The sequence below is a fragment of the Chroicocephalus ridibundus genome, chromosome 4, assembly GCF_963924245.1.
Source record: "Chroicocephalus ridibundus chromosome 4, bChrRid1.1, whole genome shotgun sequence".
NCBI classification, from domain to species: Eukaryota; Metazoa; Chordata; class Aves; order Charadriiformes; family Laridae; genus Chroicocephalus; species Chroicocephalus ridibundus.
Genome location: NC_086287.1, coordinates 70809241 through 70831206, shown reverse-complemented (window position 1 = coordinate 70831206; position 21966 = coordinate 70809241). Strand labels below are relative to the sequence as shown.

Here is a 21966-nt window from a genome sequence, read left to right as displayed (position 1 = left end):
AAACAGATTTAATAGGACAAGACTGAATAGCTGCCATTACTAATACCAAAAAAACAGTATTGATCCTGATACCAATATAAACCAGACAAGGACTATACCCAGCCCATTCCACCAGCAGGAAGCTGCACTCCCAGCAGGGACAGCCAATGTGGGACACTGCGAGCGCTGCGGCTTCAGAGGGAAGGGAAGGGCTCAGGGCTCCGGCACCAGGGAGAGTTCTCTGGACCACCACTATCAAGGGAGAGTGAGAGAGAACTCCTCAGCAAAGTGTGTAATTTGTATTGAATGTGACATTCATGGTATGAAATAATCCTGTTGGCAGCTTGGGGCAAGTGCCTGGGTCTCGCTCCTCCTCGTCCCTGCACCTGGTGAGCTCGAAAACACTGAGACCTTGAAACCCCCACACCAGAGCTGGCTATAAAGTAAACATTTTCACCAATTCAGCCACTAGAGTCTTCTAAAAATGCAGTTTTCCCAAGCATTAGAAGATACTTTCCTGAAAAGTAAAATTACTGAAAGATAAATTAATCTTGTGTCACTCAAACCAGGACTACAAGAAGTACCAAGAGCAGCAGAGCTTGCCAAGTCTCCTTTCTACCTCATGCTTGAATTTTTTTCATCTTTATTGAGACAGGCATCCCAGCTGAGGCTTTTTTAACCGTCATTTTTCTGTGTGTATTCTCTGGTGTTTTTGTAAAGGATGTGAAGTTCCCAGTAGGCCTCAATGGCCTCGTCTTAATACAGTTACCCGCCCTGAACCTGCTCCTGACCCCGCTCGCGGGCTGATATCCCGGCCCGGCGTGTGGATGAGGGTTTAAACAGTCAGCCCTTGTCACCCTGGTGGCACCTGAGCCGCTGAGAAGCCGAATTCCCCCATCCTGAACCCATTTCTCCCGCCGCTCAGAGGCCGGCCCTGAGGGGACGCGCGCCTGCCGCTCGCACGCGGCCCCGCCCCGTTGCCATGACTCCGCGGGGAGGAGGGGGCGGAACCTCGGCGCCATGGCAACGGGGCGGGGCGCAGCTGGGTGCGAGGCCGGGGCGTCACGTGGCGCGGCGGCACGCGCCCCTTAACCCCCTCCCTCCCCTGAGGCGCAGCGGCACGTGCGCCACTCTAGGCGGACCCTTGAACCTTCCCGCTACCCGTAGGCGGGGAGGGAGGGGGAAGGTGCTGCCGGCCCGGCTGGGGCAGCGATGCTGATTGGCTAGAAGAGAGGCGGGAGGCGGGGTTTGGGCCGCGCAGGTGCAGTGGGGTGCGCAGCTCAGTCGGGAGGAGGAGGAGGCGGCGGCGGCGGGCGGCGGTTTCCGTTGTTGGCGCGCGAGCGGTGGTGGTTGGGCGGTTGCGCGCGCGCAAGATGGTGAGAGGAGCACGCGCTGCCTGAGGGGACCGGGACAGGGCACTGGGGAGCCTGACCGTCCTCCACGGCCTTGGGGGGCAGGGTGTCCCCCGCTGAGGCGGGAGGGGCGGCCGGGCTCGGCGGGCCGGGGAGGAAGTTGCGAGGGGAGAGCAGGTGCCTTCGGAGCGGCGGGGGCGGGCAGGGCTCTCCTCAGGGCCGGCCGGTGCCCTTCGGGATGGGGGTGGAGGTGCCGCCGTGAGGAGCTCCGCTGGCCCGGCCCGTCTCACCTGTTGGCCCGCCGGGAAAAGCACCTCCTCGGTTGTTTTGTGCTGGGCGCTGGCAGCCTGCGGGGTGGGAGCGAAGAAACAGCTTTTCAAAAAGGAAATCATGACCCGTTGGGCAGGGGGCTGCATCGGCTTCTGAAAATCTTGGACGTATAACGTTGTTATCAATGGTGGCTGAGGTTAACCGGCAGCAACACCCCCCACTGCGCTGTTTGGCGGGTGTGCCTGCTATCCGTGCAGTCCTCCTTTCTCTTGGCTTGACTTTCTTTAGTTTTTATTCAGCCGAGCTTAGCCCCAGTAGCTGCTCTGAATCTGATGTCACCATGTGCTTTGCAGGCACAGCCTTTGGCTTCTTTTAAGGATTTATATTTGTGTGGCTGCACAGGTATGAACTGCTTACCCTGCAGTGTCTGCTGGAAGGTGTTAGGAAACTGCTGAGCCCCGAAGACTGGGAGAAATGCTTCCTTCAGAACAAAGCATTTGATACAGCATATAACTTCAACTTTAAAATGCATCCTTGATTTCTGTTGTGTGTGTTTTTTTTAAGTAGAGACCTCCTGAAATAGTGAGAGTGGCTTTTAATGATATTTGTGGATCAGAGGGAGCCAAGAACAATCTGTAAAGTTCAGGGGGAAACAAGCAAAATAATGAATCATAGAGTCATATGAAACAAGCAATATAGTGAGGACTGCACACACAGTGCTTGACCTGTCCTGTCGCAGCAGAGCCTGATTTCCTCTCCAGCTGTTAAAAGGAAGCAGAGGCACAAGACACTGTGCCAGAATTCCGTCAAGGTAGAATTCTTTTTAGGAGTAACAACAAACATAGGGTATTTCCAAGGAAGTGGGGAAGGAGAGACATTGCTCTGCTTTTTGAGGAAAATCTCACAAACAAGCCAGTGTTGAACAGGAGGAAGCAGAACTCAGAGTTTAAATAGTAAGCAGTGATTTGTCTCAATTAAACAGCTCTTTAGTAGAGTTTGTGGTAGGTAATCTTGCAGATATTTTTTATTTGCACATTTTTTTAAAAGAAGTCTTGAAATACAGTTTTGGCACAAAAGCCTTGACACCTTAGGAATTTAAAAATACAATAATGTGAATAAGCTGGAGATGTTAAATAACTCTTCTTTGTCTAGCTGCCATACATCTCTTAACTGTGGAAATAGAGGTTGTGTGTATAAAATGTTGCTCAGGAAATGGCAGTGGTTGGCTTGGTACAGTTTAAAAATTGCATGTGTAAGGGAAGATAACCTGCACAGTTGCTTGTGAAATAATCATTTCCTTCCCCATCTTCAGTGTGGTGACTAATATGTTATCTGGACATTTCTTCTGAAAACTTGGAGTTAGTGACATACAAGCACATGGGGGAAAAGTATGCATGCTTTTTGATTAAGATGTCTACGTGTGTATATCTCAACAGTTCAGTTAATGTTTTTGTGGATAAAAATAGGCAGTGACCCTTGATTACTGTCTGTGTTCTTCTGAAATGCTCATAGTTAGCTCCTATTATTTTAAATGCTTAAATTACTATAGCCACTTTACTGCCACTCGAAGGGGCTTCCTTATTTCGGGACTTGTCTTGGCAAATGAACTGTTAGATTTGTTTACTTCTAGGACCTATGAGAATGATCCCATTTCAGGAATAGCTAACAAAATATTTCTGGTTAACTATGTGGCTTCACACAGTTAACACCGAGGAGGGATATTAAGACTGATAAGTGTTCTTTCATTTGTTTTAAAAACTGCTTTCATCCATGGTTTTTCTAGTTTATGAAAACTAGACAAGTTGCATGCAGTTCTACTCTAGTAGGGTTTATGCGTGCATATGCATGCCGTGGGAATTTTTTCTGGTTTACTAGAAAGATTTATCTTTCCCTCCCCTCTGCCATTTCCTTTCTGTAGAGTGAATCTCTGGTGGTTTGTGATGTTGCTGAAGACCTGGTGGAGAAACTGAGAAAATTCCGGTTTCGTAAAGAAACCAACAATGCTGCCATTATAAGTAAGTTAAAAACATGTCTGACAAAAATCACAAGGTCTTGCAGAAAATCCTGTCTCCTCTTTCTCCTTCCCATGTAAAGTTGCTACTGTAACAGGTAAAATGTGAGCCAAGAGGCTGTTTCTTGTATGAACTTCAGTGCTTCCAATTCTGCCTGTAATTTTAACCATAAAGCAACACTGTTCTTACGATACAAAACTTCATCTACTCTTAGTAGAGTATTTGTACAAAATTGTGTCTGAGTCGACCACTGCTTGTACAATAATAGTAAAAAATGTTGTCAAGGCACAGTCATTTTGACTTTGTAAGTTTTGTACCCTTTGGGTAGGGGAGTTTGACATTTCTGTCTTTGAAATTTGAGAAGAGTGTGTTGCAATGAACAGTCCTTAGACTATGCACTTCTCGTGACTTCAGTGATTTTGTGAAGTCATGGGTTGGACTGAAGAAGCAGAATGGAAGCTCAGGGAATATACTTGTGGGGGAATGTTAAAAAGCTTTGTGCATGCAATGTATAAATGCATTGAAAAAACATTGATCTACGTTTTATTTTGATTTATAGTGAAAATCGACAAGGATAAGCAGTTGGTGGTACTGGATGAGGAGCATGAGGTTTGTTAAATGAATTGTAAATAAGAGTATCTTCAGCCTGCAATGTATTGTTGTCTCTAAGGTACTGCCTTAGTTTCAAATTGTTATCAAACTCTTAATCTAATTTGGGTCATGAGCTTATTTAAATGCATGGTCACTCTGCATGTAAAGCACAGCACTATTAATAGTGGAGCTATGCAGAAGCAATTGAGTTGACTAATTAATTGTGCAAAAAAAGTTATTCTAAAGCTGTTATGATACAACTATGTAAAAAGCATCTTTGTCACCTGCTGGCTTTTTGAAGAGATTTCTGCTGTGTTTCCACGTAGATCTGCATATTTGCCTCTGAGCTGATCTGCCATCAATTAGGAGCTAGGATTGCTAATCCTCTGCAGACTCTAAATTTGATAGGTGGCATAATAAGGTCAGCCCAGCATGTAGTATTTCTTAATGATACATAGGGCAAAATTAAATCCTTCCCAGGGATTTGAGCATTAACCGTAGCTCTTATTTCCTAGAATGTAGAAGTTAATGTAATATCTGCATAGAATGAGGACTCTCTTTTTTTTTTTTTTTTTTGCTCGCTCAAGGAGGAAGGAGTGACTTTTTCAAAAGCACCATTTATGTAGCTGATTTTAACAAATACTTGTTGGTCTGTGCTTGCTTACTTCTGTTTAGCACTAGAGTTAGAAAAGCATGGTAGCTGCCAGCATATCCAACTAGAGACCAAAATGTTTTCTAAACTCATTATGCCTAAAATAGGGATGATTATTCATGCTAACATTAATTCTGTGTTTAGTCATAGGAACCTATGAGCACACAAATCTTCCTAAACTGCTCTAGTAATTTGTGTGAGAGATTGTTATCAGTTCAACTGTAGATGTACATCTAACTTGCAGCTGTTTCACTGTTCCATTATTCTGCTTTAGTCTTCATAGTATACCTTCAGGTGCAAGATCATTTCTTCAAATATTGCTTGTGTTTAATGTTACCAGGGTATTTCTCCTGACGAACTAAAAGATGAGCTGCCTGAGAGACAACCTCGATATCCTTCTTGTGCTGCTGGCATTTGGTCTTACTCACTCCTGGAAGCTGTTCAAAATGTTCAGAGTCGGACTTCACCTTTTTAGGCCAATACTTGCCTGTAGTGTGACTTTGCTGATATTTTATTTGTGAGATAACCTGGGGATCAGTTCTGATGATGCACTGAATGGTTGTCCCACTTGTTGAAACAATGACTGACACATTTAAGCCTTTCCTGAGATTTTTATTTCCTTTTAGACTATATAATTTTTGTGGAAGTAAAGCAAAGCCATGCTGCTGTTAATGTGAAGTAGTGAGTAAAATGTACCAGCTTTGTATGTGGCTAATTCTAAATATAGAAAAGTGCCTGTGTAACTTAGGATTTGGTTTGGTACTTTCTCAGCATGTGGCCCTTGGTATTTTGCCCCAGTTACTGATTGTAGGAGTGCTGTAGGTATGTGATCTAGGGAAGAATCCTTGTATTTAAAAAAAAAAAAAGGAAAAAAAAAAAAGAGGGACAAGTAAATTATTCTTCACCTAGGTGAAATAAGAGGACTACTTAAGTTATAAGCGGAGAAAATATCTGCCTTCGTTATTCTCAAAAGCTGGCTGGCACTATTCCACGTGCCATGCTGAATCTTTCCTTTCATGACCATAGTGCAGTAGGACGTTATGAATCAGAAGTCCTAGCTAAAACTTGAGCTGACATTCAGCAAAACACCTGAAACAATGAAGTGCTTAGTCTGCAAAGAAAGACTTTGGCTTTCATTAAGCCAGAAACACATTGGTGGGTGTGGGAAGTCTTTTTACAAAGCTGGAAGAGGAATATTTGTGATGAAAGGGTGATTTTTATGTCTCTGAGACAGCCCTCGCACACAGCTCTGGCAGAGGTTGGTAAAGACAGGCGGGGTCAGTTCTGAAAGTCAAATATGGAAGTGAAAACAGGAGAACAGCGAGACTACTTATCAAATGTAAAGCATCATCTAGAATGCAAGACTTATATGTGCCTGTGTCAGCCTCTGATAACTGAGGCCTATATCCTAACAAAATCATTGATTTCTTAGTTTCTTTAACCTCAGAAAAAACATTTATTGTGTATAGTTACAAGTATCAGCATGATGATGGAAGAGTTTCTTATCCATTGTGCTTTATCTTCTCCAGTCCAGTTGGTGAGTGAACACTGTGAATGGTAGCTACTGTGTGTTGTAAATGTTCTTTGCTGTGGAAGATAAAATGAGTGCTTAATGCTTGAATAGAGGTTCAGATGCTTAAGGCTGGATTTGGTTATGCCACTGTTGGAAGCAAGGCACTGTAAAGCTATGGCGTTATCTGGAGACTTTCTTCGGCAGATGGAAATCGTTAGTGCATTAGCTCCATCTTCACCATCAGCTCATTACAAGTGTAGATGCGTTAATCTGCCCAGATCTCCCTAGTTGCTAAAGGTTTCCACTGCCTCTGGGGTTTACGTTTAGGGCACTTAGGAAGTATGGCAGAAGAGATTCTCTTTTCCATTTCTGAAGACTGAGCAGAAATGTTAGTTTCCTGCATAGCTCACCAAAAGGTGTCTTTCTAAATGAGCCTGCCCCCTATGGTGGTGTGTGTAGCAACACCCTTCTGTAAAGGAAAGGACTCTGGAGTGCTCTGCGTCTATTCATGTAGGTTTACCCTGTTTCCTGTCACTCTCTCCTCAAATCTTAGGGAAGCCTCAAAATATGACCAGACAAGGCTCAGAAAATGGGTGAGGAGAGGGCTGGAAGATGCCACCTCTGTTCCTAAGGGTTTCTGTTCAGTTCTGTCCATTTTGCTATTTGGATGTTAGTGACTGGGTGGGAAGAAACTCCTCTCCTTCTCAGAAGGGCGTGGGAACGCCTATCTACCTACCCATGAAAGGAACAGGACTCTGTAAAAGGGTTAGGATGGGATTAGAGAGGAGGGTTTTCCAGGGGGCCTATGTACAATTGGCAGCAACAGAGGATGTCTCCAAACAGTGCTATGATGTGAAAGAGCTGTCACAACTATGGGTGAAAAAGAGGAAAAGAGGGTTCCATGACCCCGATCTGGGCAGGTGAAAGTGCTGGGTGAACAGACTATGTTCAAGGAGAAAGAGACTCTAATCTTGGGTCCTGCCAAGTTTATATAGAGCAATAGCTTCCTCTGCTTGTGTCACAGCAACCCTCAACATAAACACCTGCGCAGGGAACTGTGTAATTTTAATAGAAGCCAAATAAACTGCGGTTTGATTTCGACTTACAGAGGTGAATTGCTGCTGTGGCTTCCACTGTGTTCTGAATTGTAGTAGGGTAGCTTGCTGGTATTACTGGATTATCCTCTAGAAGATAAACTGATTGCATTGTTTTACCCTTCATTACTCAGAAGTGGAATAACTAGGTAGGTAAAAGAGTTTAGCAACTAGCAAGAATCTTTGTATGAATGTTATGGGTGTTACTTTTCTTCTGAAGGATAGATGTTTTGTGAGTTAGAACAGCAGTTAAAATCTGCCTGGGAGACCTTGAAATGGCAAAGCAGGCAGACTTCATAGGGAAAGGGAGCTTAGGCAATGTTGTTTATGGGTGGTAAGATTTAAAAGTACACTCATCTAGAAACTTCTGAACTTAAGTTGCTTAACTTCTAAAGAAAAGCCTTTTTTCTTTCCCTTGAGGTTTTCTGTTTGAAAAATTTTTCTGCAACCTGAAGTTAGTGGTTAGACTTACACTGGAGTCAGAAACAATGAACCATTAGTTGGGCCTCTAAACAGCAGTTAACTTCAACTGTAACTGAAGTTCTTGGGGCGGGGGGAGGGGAGGGAGTTGTTTTGAGCTACCAATTGGGGGATTTGGGGAGAGATTCAGAGAAAAAACAATAAATTCAAACTGACTTGATTTGTTCTCAGTTTGACTGGGGCTCAAAGGCATATGCTATAAAGATCTGTGTAAATGTAACTAGGAAAGACATGGGAATCTTCCAGAAATAGCAAGAGGGCAAAGAATTGGATGTAGTGTAATCAGCACACTGCTGTAGTGGCGGGAGGTACTACTGCTTTGTTGGCTGCTGTGATTCAAGTTTGACTGCTGCAATGCTTGATGTTAGCTCTAAGCAGAAATGCAGGTACATCTTGAGACCACCAATTCAGCCTGTATTACTTCTGGAAATGTTTTTCAAGTACTAGATACGAAAGTAAGAGCAAGGATGATAATGTATATAAAGAAATAGGTCACTTTTCTGAATGGAGACTTTAGCTTTCAGTTTGGTTTCTTTAAAAAAAAAATATCTTATTTTTAAAGTGTTGCAGTCAAAATAACTAAACAACCTCTCTTTTTTCCACACAACTACAGGATGTAAGCCTGAACAGCAGATGATGTATGCTGGAAGCAAGAATAAGCTTGTACAGACAGCTGAACTCACTAAGGTATAATTGACTAGTTGAAATAACTGTCTCCCCCCTTAAATGCGGATTGCAAAAGCTGTTTTGTGTCTTGCTTGAACCTATCGCAAGAAGGGTGTTATGAGACTTTGTAATTACAGTGAACAGATTCTGTTTTAGGAAGACTAAACAGAGGAGTATATGCAGGGCTATGTAGAGTTTTAGGGTACAGGAAGAACAGTGTTCTCTAAAACTAGAGATGTCCATCGGTAGACCATCCATCCAGATGGATGTCTTTACTTTGGGAAATGGATTTATTGATGGGAAGAATAGACTGAAGTCTTAGTACGGTGTGGTGCTGACTGGTTTTGCTGCATGGGGTTGTATGTTTGCAGAACATAGCCTTCAGAATAAATAACATGTGCCAAAGTGCTGAACAATTCTAAATCTTCCTGTGTTGGCCTCCTCCACTACTGAGACCAGAAGAAATCACTGCATTCAGTAGGCCTAGGTGTGTATATATATTTAAAAAAAAAAAATTGCTACCAAATTGTCATTTTGGAGATCTTTGAAATCTCTGCTTAATTGGCATCTAGAGTTACTAAAGTTTTAGAGTTAGTGTTCACTTCAGGTTTTTCATACAATGTGAAATGACCTCACCATTCCCTTTTGGTCTTCCTTATCCTGACTGAGTACTTTAACATTCCATTAAAAATGTATATTGGGGCAATAAGAGAACTGTGAACTTCTACCTCTTCTAGCTGTACCTTGTAAGAAAGACCTCTCTGTTTTAAATTAGGCATCAAGTTGACAGGAGTAAATAGGAAGGAAGCAGAAGATAAGATGGTGGAAGCAATCAGTACAGCCCCAAGAAATCTTCTGTTTGTTGAAACTGCATCTTAGAGGCCTGAGAACTTTAGCATCTTTGATAGAAAAGAATTCCATCAGGAGGAAGGCTGTTTTCAGTGAGTGAGAAGGAAGGCTTGAGGAGGAGGAGGTGAAAACCTGGGGACTAGCTGTATTGGAGTTAGTCTTACCTGTCAAGTGGGAGAAATTCAGTCTGAAAGGCTTTTGAATGAAAGCCGAGGAGTGAATATAGAGGGCCACGATCATTTTCCTTCTGACGGTGGAGAAGATAGCCTGTGTCCAGTTCGGGTTGCTTACTTGCCCTTCAAACGTGCTTTATTCTTGCTACTCACTGTTTCATTTTAGCTAAAATGTTTCATTTTAGCTCATGCTGTGACTTCCTCCTGGTGCAATTTCTGCATGTGACTCAACCGAATCCTCTTATTTTTTCAGTCCTTTGAATGTTAGCTTGCCTTCTGTTAAGCTATTCTGTTCTTCTAACTGAATTTTGGGTTTTCCCCTTATCTTTTACCTAAAAAAAAAAAAACACCACACCAATATTAGCTGATACTAGTGGATCACTGTCTGAGTACAAGAAGCAGTGTCCAGGCCCCACTCCAGCAGAGATGAGAAATGAGGAAGGAAAGACAGAAAACTTGAATTGTTTCCTGAAGAAGATTAAAATGGTAAAATGGCTGAGGACAGGACTAAATAGGAAGATCATTCCAAACAGCAGTTTCACTGAGAAGCTTGTTTTGAGTCTTACAAAATCTCCTCCATTCTGTTGGCTTGAGCATGCTTTTTGTGTCTATGTAATCCATACCATTTGAAGGGCAGATAACTGATTTAATGCTAACATGGCTTTATTTTTAGTGTTGTCAGAATAGTAACAGCAGTCTCCAGTTAAAATATTTTTCTTGTTTTCATTGCCTAGAAGGAGGCTTTGAAGGCGTGTGGATTTGTAAAATGTACTTACCTGATTCTTCTGAAGAGATGAGCCATTTGTGGGCATCTCAAAGGCTCTAGTTAGCAATACAGATTTAACTTAGCCTCTCCTCAAGGGTATTAAAAAAAAAAAAAAAAGGGCAGCCCCCCCTCCTACCCCAGTTACTTGCCCGTATATAATATAAAGAGTATATTGGTGTCTTTGGTCTTGTTTTCTCCTTCAAGGCTGTTAAAGCTTTACGACTTCCATAAAGCTTTGGGTTGGTGGTTTCTGGGGTTGTTTTGAAAGTTTTCTATTCTGAGGTGTCCCGGGCTTGTTTCTTACAGGGAAAACATTGTGGTACTGGATACTATAGATTTATTTCAGTTCAAAGAAGGAATAACTGTCTTGGGCTGAGCAAACTTCCTGAACTTTAGGCTTAATTCAGCCCAGAGGTTAAATTCATTTGTATCCTTCAAATAGACAATCTTGTTGCTGAGATACTGCATGTGAGATGGTGCCATTTCAGAGTAACTTTAAAATGTAGTACATGTGCTGTTCTCGCGTATTCTTAAAGGAGAAGAATGAAGTCTAGAAATAAGAGTTAAGGAATTCTTATTCAAGTTAGTAGTATTCCTTGCCACTTAGTCTTGAGTATTTTCCACTGATATTACTTTAGAATATTAAGCGATCCTTTCAAGAAAGCATATGAAAAGTCTAGGTTGGTCACTGATTTATTATGGCTCAACTTGTGTAGAAAGGTATTGATTGCATTGTATGCTTACTCCTTTCAAGTATCACCACCTCAAGAATTTGTACAATGCAATTTTGTTTAGGTATTTGAAATAAGAAATACAGAAGACTTAACTGAAGAATGGCTGCGTGAGAAACTGGGCTTCTTCCATTAAGAAAACCTCTGTAATAAGTATTTATGTACCATCCTGATAATACTGGAACCAGACATGAATACTTACATCTAAAAAATGCACTGTATTTACATCTGTCTCCTGCAGTATATCTCTTGTGCAAAGTTTGTGCAAAGAATAGCAGGTCTGTCTCCTTGAAGTAACCATCTTTGCAGGTGTTTCCTTATTTGTACCTGTTAAAAGGGAATACTCCTCTGCAGGGACTCCTTTTGCACTCTTGTGACTAATATTTCTATAACTAAAATAGTTCAGTTCTGGATTTATAATTATCTACAAACGTAATTTGGAAGCTGACGCTAACTTTTTCTGAGCTACAAATGCATCCTTATGACATATACTAGCCATTTATATGCAGAAATTGTGTACTGTCACTTAACGTTTCAGACTTTTTGACTTAATGTCTTAATTTTGAAAACTACTCCCTGGAAGCATTTAGTATTAAAAAGACAAAATCCTCGTACAGCAAATCCATCCATTTAACTTTCCATCAAGTCCACGTGAACTTTCTCAAATTCTTGGAACTAATTTTTATCATTCCAATAATTCCTCAGTTGACTGAGTCAATCTTACTAAATTTCAGGGCAAAGCTTTGACTGTCCAGTTCTCATGCTAATGTAGTCTTACAGGAACTAGGTGATAACTAAGGGCTGAATTACAACTCTGGTTACTCTTGTACCAGATGTCTTGCATTTATAACTTATTACACTGTTATGAAGTTTACCTCTTTGCTCATTTCCTGTTATATGGACACCTGTTAATACTGTGTGCCTTTAATTTGTTAGCTTTAAAATGACTTGAGAATTTTACACTGCCACTTACAAATTTGGTAAAAACTTTGGTAAAGAATCCAAGTAACATTTTTTCCTAGTGCCTAGTGTTGCAGTTGACATCTATTTAAAAAAAAAAAGCGAACCTCATTTTCTTTGAAATTCCAGTCATCTACTCCATTTGTAGGAGTCAGGAGGTTAAAGCTTTTCATAATAATGAATGATTTATATCTCTTTTGTTACAAAAGTTGGCCACATATAGCTTTTGAGTACTTTAATTACAGTCTCTAACTTTCTTAACGGCTTGTTGGTCAAAATTACATTCCAGATAAAGCTTTTGCATAAGTGATAATTTGATTTTGATTTACTTACGGTTCATCTCTTTGAAACAGCAAATATTCTAATGTGAAAATAGTATTTAACTTTTATAAATGACCAGTCTTTTTACAGGTCTGTTTTATATTGAATAGAGTAGTTGTCTGATATGGGACATGTTCAGCCTGTGCAGTGGCAAAAGGAGTACTCATGTGACAGTATCTCACTATCTTGCTCATGAGTGTTTGTTGTGCTGCTGAACAAGTATCTGCGTAAGAGCAGCTTCCTGTTGATAATGTACCTTAAAATACAGCTGCCCTAACAAATCTGTTCGGTGAGAAGGAATGCAGTGTTAAATTTGGAGGCCAGTATTTCATGCTGTGAAACCTTTGCTGAAAGAAGGTTTATTTTTCGTTTGCAAACATCTGTTGTGTTAGTGTTAAAACACTAATTCCTCTAAGATCACAAGGAATTCATTTGCAGAGGTCCTCAGTGTTGGAAATATCATCTTAGTTTGATGTTACTATGCATTTATTTGTATATAAATCTGACTTGAGAGGAGCTTTTAAAAATACATGTTAGAATGATCCAATTAAATTGATCTTTCAGTGCAGGAAAGAAATGCTTGTAATTACAATTAAATTTCTGTGTATTGAACTGGAAAAGCAATTTCATTTCCCTGGACAAAAAAATGTTGATTATGAAACTGTTGCTTGATCGTTCTGTACTACAGATCAATAAAAACAATGTCTTTTGTGACAAACATTGTATAAATAAGACTTTGGCTTAAAGAATACTGTAATTCTAAGCATCAGTCTGGAAACAGCAAGAATCTTGTTTTGTTGGCATTGTGCTAAAGGTAAGACATGTCAAAGTACAGCATGTGTGAGATGGAAGCTGCCACTTGTAACGTTCATCTTGATTTGCAGTCGGGAAAACTGGATTAATAATCTTTGTCATTGTACTTTGTACACCGGTGGGCTGCCAGCATCCAACTGCTGCTTGCACAGGTCTTGACAGCAATAACTGTAAAAGGGGCCTGTCTCTCTCGGGAAGAGAAGGGAGGAGCTACTGCAGTCAAATGATTGAATTTGATTCTTCATCTCTGGATCAGTCCACCTTCTGCCGAGGAAATAATGCTACTTATGACTTTATCTTCAGTCTGAGTTCTTCTCGGTTCACTTCAGGTGTCCTTACTGCTTCCACTTAAGGACTTTCTGCCTTGGGTGCTGCCGCTCAAGTCCTGTAGAAAGCAAACAAATCCTGATGAGAGTATTAAAGCCCACTTTCTTGTGGAAGGTGATGTTGATGCTGTTCAGCCCACCAGTATTATTCTTCAAACAGTCTTGCTGGGAAACTGTACCTCCTTCCCCTTGCTGAGCTGTGGAAGCGAGGAAGCAGGTGCAGGTACTTGGAGAATAAGCGTGCAGAGGATGTTTGCTGTTCTGGGCTTGTTTGTGGTTTCCTTTTTAATGCAGTGTTTTGACACAAGTGTCTGCTGCTTACTGTCCTAGGCTCTTGAGATACAGGTAGTGCTAATACTTGATTAAACAAAGACATTAATTATGTCAGAATCTTTCCTGCACAGATATTTGTTTTTGTAACATACTTTTCCCACCTTATCTTTAGAACTTTATTTTCCGTACTGCTTTCTCCTTACGATCAGTGGGAGGCAGATGTGTCCGTGTTCAGAAAGCCAGTATGTTCTGACTGTGCTTTACTAGTGAGTTGCCCATCTGTAATCATACATTTGTCTTGAATTTCCAGATCTCTAAAGAGGGTTCAGGCTAAAGGACAACATAAATTAACTAATGCCACCTATGGGAGCCTTTGTAGCTAAAGGTCTGAGAGTCAGCATTTTCCATTGTAAGCTCCTATTTTTCAGGAGTTAGTAAGTTGGCCATAAAATCCTTGGCCTGGACTTAAAGGTCTCTCAAAGGGAGTCTTCTGCCACAATTAATCTGGTTTGCTTTAAATATTGAATAGATGGCTGGGATACAGCTCTTGTAATCCTATTAATTGATGATAAGCTGAATTAAAGCATGAGTTTGCATGTCAGCCCATAAAATGAACTTGTACTATTTGAATATTTTTTAACAAAAAAAAATTAAACGCTGGTATTTGATGGTTTAAGTGTGTTTCTAGTATCCTGAATGCTGTTTTGATCTATTAAGGGAGGCAATAATGCGGGGTGTTGACACCTCTTCACTTCTCCAAAGGAGTATCTTATGCATTTGTACCAGGATTACATTTTTGTATCTTTAACTGTAAAATAGCTAGTCCAGAAACAATGTTAAACTGGTAACAGGGGTCTGAATCAAACATGCAAAAGCAAGGGAGTTCATTTCCTCGCTTTAGTGTGCTCAACAAAGAAATGTCATGCAACATGTTTTTTTTGATACATCCATCTGGTAACTGTGAAATGGAGGTGTGATGGGATGTGAGAAGGGGCACAGCGCAGTGCAACCCCTGCTTTTGTTACGTGATCCAGACTCTGTGACTTATGTACTGTGACAGGTCAGGGTTGGCACCAGTGCTGCAGGTGGTAAAAGGTCGAGAGGTTCACAGACAGTTTTGAGAATTTGGCAATTCCATGAAAAAAAATCAGTAACCAGTACAACTTCCATATGCTGTTTAGTCTCTGCTCGTTCACATTGCATGTTTACTTTAAACCAAATCTTTTTTTGCTAAGCATGGTGCTTGTATTGGTTTAAATAAAATGTTTAATTAAGAGGTTCTGTTGCCCTGTTTTAATTGCAAAGTAGCACATCTAGCATGGGTGTCTGACAGGGGAAAAGCTGTTAATACCAGGTATGACTTTTCTCAGCTTCGTGGAGTTTGCTTTGGACTTGTAGTGTGGTCTTCAATCTCGAATGTGTTCCCTCACTTGCTCTCCTACCTAAAATAATTCCTCTTTCCATCTGCTGTGAAGGCTGTCAGCAAGGGAGAGGAGAGGACAGCAGCTGGTGCAGTCCTGTGGGATAACTGCCATCCTCCTCCGCTGCTTTGCACCTTTGTGTCACAAAACTCAGTGTGTGAGTTGCGTGAGCTGCCAGACAGTGTGGGCGCTCGTTTTCATTCTGCAATGCCACTTAGACTTCCATGTGGCACCTCTCCCACAAGGTCACAGCTCCTGGTGTAACCTGGAGCTGTGAAATACAATATAGAGTGCAGGTGCCAACTGAACCGTGTTAGAGTAGTTGTCAAGGAGACCCCAAAGCTTGAAGGAGTCAAAGGAACTTAGTTGTACCTTTTCCTTCTTGTGGTTGTTGGCTTTTTGTAACTGCTGGAGAAGAGAGAATTTTTCTGGGACGTGAGAGGAAGCCCTTGGTGTTCCTCAAGAGCAGTCCTGAACATTCAGGTATGCAGGCATGTAGGTTCCTGCAGCTTAGCAAGGAAAAGGACTTGTAGTTCTCAAACTGTATCTCTGGGGGTCAACAGTCAATCTTGGAGAATTGGCAACCTCTCTCTGGGCTGTTGTGTAAAGTGTTGGACTGCCTTGATTTGTGCCGTGTTCAAGGCGTTGGGAGCTTTGGTTTCTAGCTGTGTTTCAATAAACACAAGAATCCTGAAGCACAAGGAGCCCTGGCATTAGCTTTTAATTTCTCCAATTAATACACATTTGTATCTGCCAGGACTCTATATTGAAAGGTCAAACACGAGGCTGAGAAATCACATACCTCAATTTTTCTATTAGCACTCAATTTTCATTTTGTGTAAAAATGAAGGAAAATGGTGAAATTCTAGACAGTGAATATTCTCTGATAGCAGTTAGGACACTGCTGGCATGTAAAACTGTATTTCTGTCTGTGTAAACTTGGCCATAAACTTGGCAGGCATTCTTCCATATCTGCTGTTCCTTTTGGTGATACTAAGATTATGTGATCTTGCGGGGGTACCAGACTGTCCGCTGCAATGTGTATATGCAGGATCTTGTACGGCCTCACCTTGACTAGGCTCTGTGTCTTTTCTTTAATGCGCCCATAAAGTGAAGGAGATTATTTTAATACATTTACTTAGATGTAGTTAATCAGTGCGGTCTGTCTTGTCACACCCCAGGGGGATTGTCTCTTCTGGAGTGTTCTGTCACGTTTCGTTCTTTCAGGGACCGTAAACATACTGTTGCTTAACCTCATTCACCTTTGGTGATAAGTGAGACATCTCATACAGAACACGATGGAGCTCGGCTGAAACTCCCCTGACAGTTCCAGCAGCTCCTCAGTGGGAGGCAGAAGGGAGAAGAGAGCAATTATCAGCCAGAAAGACTTTGAATGCAGAACAGATGTGAACACTGGGAAAACAGCGTGACCGTCTTTCACGGCAAATTTACTACTGCAATGGGGAAGTCCCATCAAGGCTTTTTGAAAGGCACACTGTTAACCGTTCCTGCTGTTACGTGCCACGGCAGGGAGCTAGTAGCATGAACGCAGCTTCTCTTCCCTCCTCTGCAGTACTGAGCTTGACAATTAATATGATGCACCCTTGAAATCCCCATGCCAAACAGCATCTGTTGTCGTCACCTCTTTTCTGCACAAAATGGGAAGACAGCAGAAGAAAATGGGGCAGAAAATATTCAGTTGAAAGGGAAAGGGGCACCAGCCATCCTACATCTTCGCTAAGGCCTTAGAGGGCAGAAGTAGAGCAGAAAGTTAGGGGTCAGTGCCCTTACTGAGCTGAACAAGAAACGAGAGATTTAGTATTTCTTCAAAGTAATGTCTAATTTTAAATATCTGCTGTTGGAAAATACTGTGGGATAATTGGAAGTAGATTGTGCCCGCCTTGCTCACAAATGCAGTCTGCCTGGCCATCTGCTCTGACAGCAACAAATCCTGGATTGATTTGCGAATGTGATTAATTCAGCTAGGACGACTGGATCAAGGGATCAGCTAGAGATAATATTTATACCCTACCTCCAACTGTGAATGTGCAATTGTTTGGTTCAGAAGTACAAAACAAATTGTATAGCTGTATTACTGGAAGAATAGAAAAATAGAGGCCTCCACTCAGTAGCCCTGTTTTCCTTGGATGGCCCCGTTCCAAGGTCTGTAAGTGCAGTCTAACGTTTTCTCTGTGAGGTGAAGCAGCGCTCTTCTCATTTTACAGAGAGCTGCTGCATCTTTATTCCCTACGTAGATGCTACTATTGCTCTCCTTGCTGCAGTTTAGTCCTAAGATGTTGGAGCTGCTGGCTCTATGACCCTGTCCACGTAGTCTGGAGAGGCAGACGAGGGCAGTGAGCAGCCAGCCTTCCTGGTGCCTGAGGTTGCTGATGGCAGAACTAGTGCTGATCTAGAGCCAGTGTGGGGCAGGACTTCAATCTTAAGAACAACCAGGGCGGTTGTTCTTGAGCCTTGAGCTGATTTGATAATACGGCTATAGCTGGAGAGATCAAAAGCAAGGTTTGTAATGGAATTTAGATGTAGATGAACCCTTTTGAAATCCTACTTGGTGAGATTTCAGTGTGTAAATACACGTTGGGCCTGTAGATGCCCTACTCAAGGCCGCAAGGGATGTCTGTGAGAGAACAGGGAGACCAAAGTCTCTCCTATGTCCTATGCTGACTCTTTTTCTCCCTCCCAAATTTTCAAGTGTGCTGTAGATCTGCTGGGGGCTGCAAGAGCTGCTTGGGGGAAGCATGAGGTTGTGATAACCGAGCTTTTGATGAGACACTGGGCCCTGAATAGCTTATTTGTTTTGATAAAAAGCAGAAGTTGCCTGTATCTCCCCTCCTTTTGGGCAAAAACAATAATTATGTTACAGCTGGTGGAAGAATGAATGCCTCAATTTGTCCCTGTGAGTAGCTGCCCTGACTCTGCCTTGACGCAGTCTTCCCACCATATCCAGCAGTGACCAGGTTTCTGCTAAAACAATTAGCAGTGAAATAATTAACAAGGGAGACTTTTTTAGGTGTTGTCATTCAGTACCGGAGTTAACACCATCTTAAATTGCTAACACTATGGTTTCAGCTTCTGTTTATTCAGGATGATATTGCTGCACTTTGGATCAGAATTTAAAATTATTCTTTGAAGAGCTAAGGACTAGGCGTGACGTTTTCGGAGTCATCACCGTTACAGTTAGGCTAATGCAGAGTGTTTTGGAAAATCCCCCTCTTCCTTTGTTAATGAGTGGATGAATCCTGAAACACATCATAAAATAGTTCTTGAAAAAACAATTATCGGTCCCTTTGCCTGTTACACGCTGATATTATGCCATGGGCTCAGAATTCTATGGAGAGCCATTAACAGGAGCTCTACACAGCAAGAGAAAAACAAACCTTGTTATTAAAAGGACAGGTTGAGTATTCAGTATTTAGCCTATTAAAAGAAAACTGTTGCCATCTGACGGTAAATGTTGGAGGGATTGAGGCCACGAGTGGATTCCATAATGAGATGTGGTGAGATGTCTGGCAGCGTCTGTGTTTTGCAATTGAGTTTTAAATGTGATTCTTGTTTCTCTTGAGACTTACTTTCATGTGCAAAGGAATTTATAACGTTAATTTGTTTACGTGGTCACATACGTAATGGTAAAAGTCTAAACAGGGATTCTAAAGATGAGCTAATTAGCGCAACAGGAAAGGATGTTTGCCGATTTGGAAAGGAAGTTGGTGCACTCGCAAGTCCAGGGATCTTTTCATCCCACTGATCAAAGATTGAGCAGCGAACCGACATCCTCCACCCTGATGTCTGTTAGTGCATAAATGAGCTAAGTGGGTGGGGGAGATTGTGTGCTTTTGCTGGTTTTGACGTGTATTTAAAAGCTGCACAGAAAGGTGACCTCTGCTAAATGATATTGGAGAGTCTCTTCTAAACTGCAGAGAAATATTCACATTTTCCTCTCCTGAAAACCCGGTAAGCGAAGTCTTTATTGCAGTCAGCAGGATTTTTATTACCGCATTCAACAGTATTCGATTTCTTCCTTGATATCTATAACCGAAATGACTTTTTCCAGGGATATTATTTTTAATGTTGAAGAATGTGGTTAACCTGTGCATTTCTACCATGATAATTCAGAGAAATCGCTCTGTAATCTTCCCTCCCAGCTCTCTGACAAAGCACTGTTGTCATGATCTTCCAGAGTCTCCTTTCTTCAGCTAAATCTTCCTTATGAACAGACTGCAATACGCTGAATTATGACTGATTATACGACTGTTTTCCAATAAGAACAAATACTTGAGAAGGATTTAAGATGAAGTGAACAGACACTGCCATTTTCCCTTGGGATTCCAATCAGGATTAAGCTGGATGAGTCCAGGCTAAAAGGAAAGTGCATTAAAAGCTGTAGGCCATCTCCAGATCGCCGCTGTGTCCTCCTTGCATTGTTTACAGTGTTTAATCAGGGGAGGTTCTGAGAAGGTCCTCGGTTGTTTGATTTCAGATCCCAAATAAATGAATGAAATGAGAATTGATTAGACCCTTTTCTACATTTCTAAATTTCTACCCTAATTTCCTTTTGTGTTATCTTAAAAAGACAATCTGTAATACAAGAAATCCTTGAACGAGCAAATCTTTGTTGTGCAAGATTGCAGCTGCCTTCCGCTTTTCCTGGCAAGATAATTGCAGCTGAATGATATGCAAGCATCAGAGGTAATAAAACGTATTCCTTGAGGCAGAACCAGTATTAATTGCAAATGCAAGTACGTGGCTGACACACCTTTTTATTTCTGGTATGACATGTCCTGTTGCACAATGTTCTGTTGTACAGGAGCACAGAATATAATTAGCAACATAGCAACACCGTTGCTTACGTGGGTGTAGGACAGACCATTTGTTTCCCTGTTCTTTCTTAGTGTTTCAGCTAATACGGATCACGCATGCCAATCCAAACCCATCAGCATCCGTGCTGGGATGTGCCGGGAAGGAACTCTTACTGCTGCAGTGGCCTGTGATGCTGCTGACAGCACTGCGGTGGCCAACAGACACTTGGCATAATCCTGTGTAGAGTCCTCAGTGCACATTTATGTGTCTTGAAGCACAAATCCCCATGTTCCGGGTGAGCCTGGGGGCTCGGAGTGGGTCTTGCAAGGAGCCAGATCTCCTTCATCAACAATATTAGTAGATTTGGTGCCAAAGCATCTGTAATTCTGCAGGGCTTTGCCTCGCCAGGGAGCCTCTAGGCGTAACAGTTGAAGCAGTGATGGTCACTTGTTATGGATCGAGGAACCCACAACAATTTATTGTCGTTTAGGCAATTATCTCTCACCTGATGACCCCTCCCCACACAGGAAGGGGAATTGGGAAAAAAACAAGGAAACCCAAGGGCTGAAATACAAACAGATTCAATATGGTAAGACTAAATAGTTAATAATACTAAAGAACCCATATTGATCCCGATACCAACACAGAATACAGGACTGTACCAGCCCATTCCACCAGCAGGAAGCTGCACTCCCAGCAGGGACAGCCAATGTGGGACACTGCGAGCGCTGCGGCTTCAGGGGGAAGGGAAGGGCTCAGGGCTCCGGCACCGGGGAGAGGAGTTCTCTGGACCATCGCTATCAAGGGAGAGAGAGAGAGAACTCCTCAGCAAAGTTTGTAATTTGTACTGAATGTGACATTCATGGTATGAAATAATCCTGTTGGCAGCTTGGGGCAAGTGCCTGGGTCTCGCTCCTCCTCGTCCCTGCACCTGGTGAGCTCGAAAACACTAAGACCGTGAAACCCCCACACCAGAGCTGGCTATAAAGTAAATATTTTCATAAATTCAGCCACTAGAGTCTTCTAAAAATACAGTTTTCCCAAGCATTTTAAGAGACCTTATTGAAAAGTAAAATCACTGAAAGAGGAATTAATCCTGTGGTGCTCAAACCAGGATGTCGCTGTATCTGGGTGCCTTTTGAAGGAAATCTACCTCAAATGGGTCAAACTGCTGGTTTCCACATTGCGGTCGAAAACCAGCATTTCCCAGTCCCAAGGTCTAAGGGTGTCTTATGTTCTTACTTTCCAATTAATATTCACACAGGTTAATTTTTAAATCTGTTTTCTGGGTTTCGCATTGAAGTTTGACTGGTCATAATGACACTGCAGGGGATTTATGGGAGTAGTATGGGAACGAGACGAGGGATTTTATACCAAAAGATCAACTTCGTGTTCAGAACAACTGATTTCCTAAAGATGGCTCCTTTGCCACGGTTTTCCCTCTTATTTTGGTGAAGGAAATCAAGCTTCTGCTCATCTCATTGTGACACTCAATTAATTGTGCGTAAAGCTTTCCGGCAGATATCACTGGAAAAAACTGTTGAGTATTTGGCAGCTGTTATTTTTATGGAAATCGTTACTCACGCTGCTCGTCTGGAGGAAACGGTGGCAGAAATCCTATCCCGAGTTGCCTTTATTGCAGGGTATCCTTGCTTAAAACTGAAACGACTTTTCTGGGACCCTGGGGAAGGAAAATACGGGATGTTCTCCTCAAACTATTTCTTTTCTTGCCGTTTCTTTTGCGCAAGCCCCGAACGGTTCCGCTATGCGACTGCAGAACCTCCTCCCCCGGCCCCTCCTTTCCCGTTATTCCATCCTACGGGAAATTCCCTGCCTCCGCTCCCTTCGCGGGAATGGCGGTGCCGGCGGGCTCCGACAGGGGGCGCCCGCGGCGGGGCGGGGCGTGGCC

At 42.3% G+C, this 21966-nt stretch overlaps 1 protein-coding gene across 3 annotated transcripts; it reads left to right on the top strand.

The window, feature by feature from the left end:
- Positions 1-1253: 1253 nt before the first annotated feature.
- GMFB (glia maturation factor beta) lies at positions 1254-19664 on the top strand. 3 transcript variants are annotated; one of them, XM_063333882.1, is made up of 7 exons: positions 1254-1355; positions 3520-3616; positions 4173-4222; positions 5197-5248; positions 6313-6393; positions 8557-8630; positions 19438-19664. In XM_063333882.1, exons 1-7 carry the CDS (start codon positions 1353-1355, stop codon positions 19468-19470), a joined length of 390 nt encoding a protein of 129 aa, XP_063189952.1. In that variant the 5' UTR covers positions 1254-1352; the 3' UTR covers positions 19471-19664. The 3 variants fall into 3 exon arrangements, with proteins under 3 accessions (XP_063189952.1, XP_063189951.1, XP_063189953.1); XM_063333881.1 differs by lacking the exon at positions 19438-19664 and adding an exon at positions 11193-15572; XM_063333883.1 differs by lacking the exon at positions 19438-19664 and adding an exon at positions 9385-11181.
- The last annotated feature ends 2302 nt before the right edge of the window (positions 19665-21966 follow it).